We start from the raw sequence: 9,532 nt of genomic DNA on the forward strand, positions 1-9,532 counted from the left end.
GCCGAGTGAAATGAATAGAACCAGAAGATCGCTGTACACTTCAATGCTGTATGAGGATGTATTCTGATGGAAGTGAATATCTTCAACATAAATAAGATCCAATTCACTTCCAGTTGATCAATGATGGACAGAAACAACTACACCCAGAGAAGGAACACTGGAAAGTAAATGTAAATTGTTAGCACTACTGTCTATCTACCCAGGTTACTTATACCTTCGGAATCCAATACTTAATGTGCAACAAGAAAATGGTATTTACACACATATATTGTATCTAGGTTATATCGTAACACATGTAAAATGTATGGGATTGCCTGTCATCAAGAGGAGGGAGTAGAGGGAGGGAGGGGATAATTTGGAAAAATGAATCCAAGGGATAATGTTAAAAAAAAAAAAAATTTACTCATGCATATATAATGTCAAAAAAATTTATAAATAAAATTAAAAAAAAAAAACAACAATTCTATGATTCTGAGTTGTTTAGTCTCTCAAACATTATAGGAGAGGTTATAGTTATTAAAAAACCTAAGAATTTGATTCCTTAGGGCACACTACTTAGGGAAGAATAAACCTCTAGAATTCTAAAAAAATGTGGTTTGCACCAACTTATTTGATCTGCCAAACTCTACTGCCTAGGATTATCTGAAATGGAACTCACATTCTAGAGTTGGGTCAAGTGTGATATTGAAAGAGCCTGAAGACCAGAGACTTTCTGATTATTTTTGCAAATAGACCATCAATTTTTGGCTTATCACTCATTCCCTCTAATCATGAGCTATGAAAAAGGAATCGTTCTAGTTTCTTCGAGTAGATTAAAAGATTCTGCTCTCAGAATTCCTCCATAAGGTATTTCTGAACCACTACAAAGAGAAAGCAAAACACATAAATTTTCCCAGTTCTGTTTTATTTACAATCACTTTCATAATACCCCCTTGTTTCGATCCAACTCCTTTCCTCCAAAGGACTTCCTCATTCTTGTCTCCTTCATATTTTACCTTTCCCCACATAATGAAAAGGAATATAATTATGTCCATTTCACATTCGTTCATTCCTTTCAACAGTTTTAAGGTGCAGAAGGCAGTGTAAAACTATGACACTGTTCCTGCTATATGTAAAGGAAAACTAACAAAAATGACCTGTCTACTCCACATAATGTGTCTGTGGTAAAGATAGGATATCATCTGGACAGTCTGTCACTTATTCTAGTCCTCTACACTCCCCGACTTCCATGTGGGTCATCATGGCTAGGTTTTGCTAATGACCTGGCACTTGTCATTTTGGACTATGGCCGTGATTCTGCTGATAAAGGGTTCTCCCTCTCCCAAGGCAGGCAGCTGCCCTACCTGAGGCCCTCCAAGGTCTGGCACTTCCCTGGGCTCACAGGCTAGAAGGAGAACTCAAGCACAAGTGTTCTTGAGTCCAAGGCCAGCACGTTCTCCACTACACCATGCTGCCATGGGGTACACAACTGGCCCAAACAAATGAATAGCTGTAGCTCCAGATTCTGGGATTATCTTGACAGGAAGCAGGATGGAAGTCTGCTAGATGGAACTCATGAGCTTGCTGACATGACTTCCTGATGTGCTAAAATCTCTTGACAGCTCCTGTATACTTCAATCAAGCAGTCCAGTCGGGGTTTGGCACTCTAAAGTCCAGAGAGGAGAAATATAGAATCAGAACTAATGATTTTGGGAGGTTATTAGTACCCTGAAAGACAAAACAACTCAATCTACCATTTTCACAAAAAGCTCTATCTTTATATGTAAACTCTATAAACTTCATCTATTTGTTAATTAAAATATTTATTAATTAGCTATTTTATACCAAGTACTGTGGATTTTCAAAGGTATTTAAATCACCACCTAGTCCCTCAAAGAATTTATCACCTGATCTGAATCCAGAGAGGCAAGGCATCTGGGCTCACCTGGAAGACAGGCACTACTTGTGACACCCCCTGTGGTTCTACTGGGTCCTTCAGTAAAATGCACAGGTAGTAGATCACCTTTTGCTGTAAGAGAATAAAACAAATGGTATAAGCACAAATATAGCATGTTGCTTTTTGGTGAGAGTCATCTTCAAAGGACTACCTTCCCAATAGGTAATAAATATGTTTAAAATGTACATGACAGTAACAAGATGGGGGAAAAGTGGTAACATTTTCTTGACTGGCAACACAGCAAGACTGCACAGAACCCAGGCTAGAAGATGTCTGAAGTAATTCCCCCATTACTCATCTACAATAAAGGCAATAATGGATTTCCTAAGCCCCAGAATTGTCATGAGAGTTTTATAAACCATAGAATAACACATAAGTATGATTCTGTAATAACAAGATCATACATTTTAAAATGCATACTGCAAAACCAGTGTGTTGCCTACTTCATGAAGACGATGGGCAAGTCATTCCACTTCTCTTGTCTTTGTTTGCAAAATAAGTTCAGATCTGATGATTCCCCAAGCTCCCTTCCAGCTATGATATTCTACATGCAATAAGAATTTGATTTTTCTCTTTGGAACTGGTCCTCAAAGTAAGCACAAAATAAAGCCTTCACTGTGAAAATGTGCACGAGTATTTTCTGGCCATTAAATGAAGGCTAAATCTACCTGATACAATCAAATACAACTCTATGTTGTCAAAAACTCTATATGTCTGGATTTTAAGGAACACTCAGGGTTCTAGGAACATTCCAGAGGTGTCAGAAAAGTAGTTACCATATAAATGGCTTCATTGATGACAACATCCTTCACTTTGCCCATCTCAATGAAAGTTGTACTCTCTTTTCCTGAGGCATAGGATGAGGTCATTTGGATGCCAAGAGAGCCAATGATCAGTAGGGTTTCTTGATCAATCTTCACAAAATGGAGGTAACCAAGCAAGCCTAGGAGAGTGATGAAGATAGCAGCAGAGAGGACCATGCTGTTCTGAGGAAAAAAGAGAAAAGGAGCCAATGAGAAAACTACACCAGATTTTATGTCTTCATCATCCTAGCCATGACCAAACTGGCATAACACCACAAGATAATACATAGGTCCAGTAGCGGGAAGTTAAGAATCCCTTTCTAGCAATATAAAGGAGATAAAGGAAATGAGAGGAACAGGAGGAAAGAGATGCCACAAAGACTGTAAAATGTAGCCTTTGTACCATTATCAGTCTCAGAAATTTTTCCTCCAAAGAGTTAAATATTGGAACTTCAGTCTTTCAGTGTTGCCTGAGCACAACTGGTTCATTCATTCAGTTAGAATATAGGACTGCCTATACTATTGTAGGATACAGAAAGGAAAATTAGAGATCCACAATCATATTACTTATACTACTCAACTGTAGTTTTATTAATTGGATGATTAGTAGTTGTTTCCTGCTAAAACAGGTACTCACAGCTACAGTCCCAAACCTTGGATTACTCGGTCTTTCAGTTGCTGGTACCCAGATATGCATCCAAACAACTCTTTATATAACCACCTAGCCCCTGAATTTCAATTCATCCAGCATTTATTAAGTAACTGAGCTAACATGCAATTACTTAAGTATGAAAATCAGAAAAAGAGCAGGAATGATAAAGGGACAATCTACTAGAGAAAATGGAATGGAATGAGGGCTACGTGCCTAATTCAGAACGTAGTGGCCCCTGGTAAGAAGGCTCTCTCATCATGCAGAGTTGAAGAAGAGAGGAGAAGAGAAGAGGGAGTTCTAGGTAAATGGATTCAATTTTTTTCAGGGAAATATGAGGGGGAAGGATAACTATGGGAAGTCTGAGGGATGAAAAGGTTTAGAAAAGCTGCTGTGGTATGAATCAATTAGGTAGTATAAAAAAGATTGCTTTGCTATAGTGAAAGTCCAGTTATGTCACAAATTTATAGTGAACCCAATTAGTACAGTTCTCTGCTCTTTTCCAGCTTCATTCAGCAACCCCTGCAAAGTAGTGAAGACAGCAGAGTGGGAGTAACCCAAGACGAGGCCTACCATAGAAAGATTGTTGAATGCAAACAGAATATGGGGAGATGGGGGGCCTAAAGCAATAAGTGAGAGAAAATCTCTCAAGTGGAGGATTCATAGAATATTAATTTGGAGGATTAAAGTAGGATCAGACTTTGAAAGGCCTTAAATTTTGGACTAAGAGGATGGTAATTTTCAGGAGCACAGAAGTTATCAAGTGGAGACAAGGAAGTTAGGTGCCAGAGAAGACAATGCTAGACTTGGAGTTAGGAAGACCTACGTTTTAATCTTGCTTGTGAAACAAGCAAAACCAGGAATACATTGTACACAATAACAGCAAGAAATATGCCATAATCAACTATGAAAGACTTGGTTCTTCTCAGTGGTTCAGTGATCCAAAGCAGTCCCAATAGACTTTGGACAGAAAATGCCATCTGCATCCAGGAAAAGAACTAAGGAGACTGGGTATAAACCAACATACGCTATGTTCACTATTTTTGTTGTTGTTTTTTTATCTCTCCCATGGTTTTTCCCTTTTCCTCTGAGTTTTTTTCCCAACATAATTCATAAAGCAATGTATATTAGAAATAAGTAAATTACTAGGAAAAAAAATCTTGCCTGTGATTGGTTAGGTTATTAGCTCTGTGTCAGTGGACAAGAAGTCCCTTAGCCTCTCCCAGCCTTATGGATCATCTACCTCACAGGGTCATTCTGAGGTACAAATGAGATAAAAAATATAAAAATGTCTGGCAAATCTTAAAGGAATACGGAATGTTAGACATTATCAGAGGAGGCCAAAGGAGGGCTGCGCTTGAAATTAAGAATACTTAGGCACCAACATCACTCTAATACTTTTTAGTATATAATACAAGATGTTATTTAATCTCTCTATGAGCCTCAACAAATAAATCAGTCCTAAGGAGTTGTCTGAGTCGTCTAAATCAGATAGTCTCTCTCTGAGACGTGGAAAGCAGGAGGGAGAAGAGAGAGCAGCATATAGACAGGTCAGAAACCCTATCACAGAAGAAGGGGCTGTTTTAGCCTGGAAAAGAAAAAAAGAGGGAGGGACAGGCATTATAAAGACTGTCCAGAGAAGAGGCTGTAGCCTTGTTCTATGTTGTACCAGAAGGCTAAACTAGAAGCTGTGGTAAATCAATCAACAAGTACTTAGTAAGATCCGCTGTATTAGATGTTGGGAATACAATGAAAAAGATAAAACAATCCCTATCCTCAAGGGGTTTGCCTAGATTTTGTAAGGGAACATATGTGGGCACGTAAGGAGATACATTATGTATACCAAATAGATGAGCTAATTTGGATGGAAACAAGGAAAGGTCTGCTACACAAGGCAGAACCTGATCTAAGATTTTGTAAGAATTCTAAGACAAGGCCTTGAGAAGGCACGGGTTTCAGGCGCACAGAACAGCTTGTGCAAAGGAATGGAGAGAAGACATGAGACATCTAGTGTGAGGAATAGCAAATAGGATCCATATATAAAGGACTTAAAATGTCAAGTAGAAGCTTATATTTTATTTAAAAGACAATGGAGGACGGGAAAGCCCCCCAGCACTCCTCAACTGTCTCTTCTATGAAATCTGTTATGACCGCTTCACTGAAGCCAACATCCAGGTGACCCCAAGCTCTGACAGGGTCAGAAATGCTGACATGGGTAACAAAGATTTTAAGCTTGATGGACTAGAAGCAGCATGTTTAGATATACTTCTGACATGTGACAGCTCCTACAGCCCAAGTGGGAACATTGGATAGTCAATGGAGGCTTGTAAAGGACAAAAAAAACTTTCCCAGCAACATGCACTGGATAGAATGCACACTGGTTTTATACACAATTTGAGATGCCAATTCCCTGCTAATGTTTCCCTGAACAGAACAGACTGAAGCAGGTATAATTATTTTTATAAATATAAGCTAATTATGAAATTAACATGGTCAATTAAAAAGGGGAGAGAAAAAAAATAAACAAAGGCAGTGGAAAGCTTTCTGAGGGGATGTTAAATAGATAGACTGTTACGAGTGCAACCTGCTGCTAGCAGCTGCTGGGGCTCTCATTCTGACCAGTGAAACAGGTCCCTTCATGTGAGAGGTGACGACAATGATACAAGGAGACGGAGAGGCAGTTGCATTCTCTGACCTCCCTCCTCTTCCCTCTGCCTCTAATTTATTTCATTCCCAAACCACAAGCAGCACCTGTGTCAGTAAAGGCTGCTTTGCAGTTCCTTCAAGTGGGTTATGATTCCCAGCTGCCAGGGCTCCCACACAGGAGCACACTTTCCTGATTACCTCAGAGGACCTATTTCAGACTTAGAAGCGTAGTCCTCCCGGACTCTCCATGCTTCTATCGTCTGCACCGGGCCTTTCTCGCCCCTCCCCAGGGCCTTCCCTGTGAGAGGAACTCCCGCTTACGCTACTTATCTACCTTGCACGTACTTTTCATTTTATTCCGGCACGCCGTCTCCCGCGCTGGGATGCAGCTCCCCACAGGCGGGGAGGGTCTCTCAGCGTTTAGCTCCGAGTCTCTCACACCCGCTGGGTGTCTGAGTAAATGACCGCTGGCTACGCTGCAGTTTCAGGAACATGTTTCTATTAACTATCTGCCCAACAGCCCTCACTGACAGACAGCTCCCCCCCAAACGGATCAGACAATAACTAATATTACACGGACTGGGCCAGACACCCACTAAGCCCTTACAATTATTATCCTATCTCTGACCCTCACAGCACTGAAAAGTCGGTGCTATTACCACTGCCCCCATTTCACAGAAATGGAAACCGAGGCAAGCGGAGGTGTCCGGACTCAGTCCCCGAGCGGGCAGGCCCCGAGGCCCGGCCAGGGGAAGGAGGGATCCAGCAGGAGGGGCGGCGCAGCCGCAGGCTCCGTACCTGGCAGAGAGTGAAGAGCCCGTAGGCCACGAGCCATACGGTACAGGTGGTGGCGGTGAGCGAGCGCAGCGAGAGCCGCGGGCAGCTGAGGCAGAACTCGCGGCAGGAGGGGGAGTAGCAGCGGCGCTGGAGAGCCAGGTGACCGCCGTCTATGTCCGAGAAGTTGCACCGCTCCTCCATAGCCCCGACCTCTCTCTATCCTCGCGACTAAGCCACGCCCTCTTGTCACTTACGCACTTCCGAAAAGAAGCCGAGTTCGGCCCCGCCTCCGCCCGGGTCTCGCGATTCTTCGTAGAACTTGTGCTCGGGAGGTGGCAAAAGGTCTCTGCAGGTGGGACGCCACAGACGCTTTGAGAAAGGCTCCCGCTTCTGTTTTCCGTAGGTAATCGAGCCGCGGAGCAAAAGTAGTGGCCCCTCGCATGCTCCCATGCTGTAAGCTCAGCCTGTGGAAACCACTAGACCTTAAAACTACAGCCCGGCCCAAGTAGAGTCCTGAAGGCAGGAAGGGGCGAGCCGCGCAGTCTCCTACCTAGTCCGCCTCTCTGAGGGGGGGCGACAACAGTGCGGGCTGCTTAATGGAAAGATAATCCTGCAACAGCCGCAGAGCCTACGGTCATTTACTCTCTGAAACCTTGAGTGAGGAAAAAGCTCCGCCCTTTGCATACGGGCATGTGAGAGTGACGGGGCTACTGGGCATTAGGGGGCCACGTGTTGGCCACGCTCCTCAGAGGTCACGCTCCTCAGTAGTTGCTGCCGCCCCGATGTAAGAACGGCGAGTGGAGCCACAGGGCCCACCTTGGCAAGGCCGATCCCAGCGTGCCTCTTACAGCAAATGCTGCACCGACGCAAAGTGCCTTTTTTTTTTTTTTAATCCAAATCTATAATTGAACAAAAATAAAAATGGAATGGAAGACTATCGCTACTGAACAAATAAACAAGAATAGATTAGACACACAATGACGACTACTGGAATCTAGTATTTGGTGAATCCCCACATTCCAGCGTCTGGGATAAGAACCCACTTTCACAAAAATTGCTGGAAAAACTGGAAAATGTCAGACACTCAACTTTGAGCCACACGTCTCACACCCCATGTCAAAATAAGGTCAAAATGGGTCCGTGATTTGGGTGTAAGCAAATTAGGAAGGAATGTGGAGCTATGCCCAAAGGGTTATAAAACTGAATACCCTTTGACCCAGCGGTGCCACTCCTGGATCTGTATCCCAAGGAAATCACAAAAGAGAGAAAAGGGCACACATGGGCAGTAATGTTTGCTGCGGCTCTTCTTGTGGTGGCAAAGAAGTACACATGAGTAGATGATCATCAGTTGAGGAATGGCTGGATAAGTTAGGATATATGAAAGTAATAGAATATTGTTGTTCTATAAAAATGCGGACCAAACTGATTTTAGAAAGGCCTGAAAAGATTTACATGAACTTATGCTGAATGAAACAAGCAGAGCCAGGAATAAACTATACCCAAGAACAGCAAGTAACAAAGATGATCAACTATTATTACACATATATAACCAGAAACAAATGAAATAGTTAAAAAAAAAAAAAAAAAACCCAATAAGCTGGACTGAAGTTCTCTCTGTTAGAGTTGGAAGTTTACAGATAAGTATCAGTGATCCATTTAAATAACAGGCTATATTTCAGAATATGCCACTATTTTGTGGGAAGTTATTTGTGGAATAGTGGAAATAACACTGGTTTCTAGTTCTAGTTGTTCTACCACTTAAGTACTAGGTGACCTTGAGCAATATTTTTTTAAAGTCCTCAGATTTCTCATCTATAAAATGAGAGGGTTGGTACAAAGGGTGTTTCAGATTCTCTCAAGCTCGAATGTTATGTTTGATTTCTAATTGATAGTCCTCCATAATCTTATTTCCTGGTTGGTTGTGTGGCTTTTAAGAAGCTATGTGTATTTCTGTACACTACTAGGAAAACATTTTTACAATCAAAGGTTCTGATAAATAAGAAATCAAGCCAATCTCCAATCGATAAATGGTCAAAGGATGTGAACAGACAATTTTCAGACGAAGAAATTGAAACTATTTCTAGCCATATGAAAAGATTCTCCAAGTCATTATTAATCAGAGAAATGCAAATTAAGACAACTCTGAAATACCACTACACACCTGTCAGATTGGCTAGAAGGACAGGGAAAGATAATGCAGAATGTTGAAGGGGATGTGGAAAAACAGGGACATTGATGCATTGTTGGTGGAATTGTGAATACATCCAGCCATTCTGGAGAGCAATTTGGAACTATGCTCAAAAAGTTATCAAACTGTGCATACCCTTTGACCCAGCAGTGTTTCTACTGGGCTTATATTCCAAAGAGATCTTAAAGAGGGAAAGGGACCTGTATGTGCAAGAATGTTTGTGGCAGCCCTCTTTGTAGTGGTCAGAAACTGAAAATTGAATTGGATGGTGCCCATCTGTTGGAGAATGGCTGAATAAACTGTGGTATATGAATGTTATGGAATATTATTGTTCTGTAAGAAATGACCAACAGGATGATTTCAGAAAGGCCTGGAGAGACTTACATGAACTGATTCTGAGTGAAATGAGCAGGACCAGGAGATCATTATGTACTTCAACAACAATACTGTATGATGATCAATTCTGATGGACGTGGCCATCTTCAACAATGACATGAACCAAATCAGTTCCAAAGAGCAGTAATGAACTGAAC

The 9,532-nt window shown here is 41.8% G+C and overlaps 1 protein-coding gene across 2 annotated transcripts; it reads right to left on the bottom strand.

Annotated features, from left to right (window-relative positions):
- Nucleotides 1-887: 887 nt before the first annotated feature.
- Nucleotides 888-7,066, bottom strand: PIGH (phosphatidylinositol glycan anchor biosynthesis class H). Of its 2 annotated transcripts, none has more exons than XM_074290448.1 (4): nucleotides 6,833-7,063; nucleotides 2,713-2,922; nucleotides 1,925-2,008; nucleotides 888-1,645 (listed from the first exon to the last, which is right to left on the bottom strand). In XM_074290448.1, the coding sequence occupies exons 1-4, from the start codon at nucleotides 7,010-7,012 to the stop codon at nucleotides 1,553-1,555; spliced, it is 567 nt and encodes a 188-aa protein (XP_074146549.1). In that variant the 5' UTR covers nucleotides 7,013-7,063; the 3' UTR covers nucleotides 888-1,552. The 2 variants fall into 2 exon arrangements, with proteins under 2 accessions (XP_074146549.1, XP_074146550.1); XM_074290449.1 differs by having other exon boundaries at nucleotides 1,492-1,645; nucleotides 1,887-2,008; nucleotides 6,833-7,066.
- Nucleotides 7,067-9,532: the final 2,466 nt, after the last annotated feature.

The sequence above is a fragment of the Sminthopsis crassicaudata genome, chromosome 2 (genome assembly GCF_048593235.1).
Source record: "Sminthopsis crassicaudata isolate SCR6 chromosome 2, ASM4859323v1, whole genome shotgun sequence".
NCBI lineage: Eukaryota > Metazoa > Chordata > Mammalia > Dasyuromorphia > Dasyuridae > Sminthopsis > Sminthopsis crassicaudata.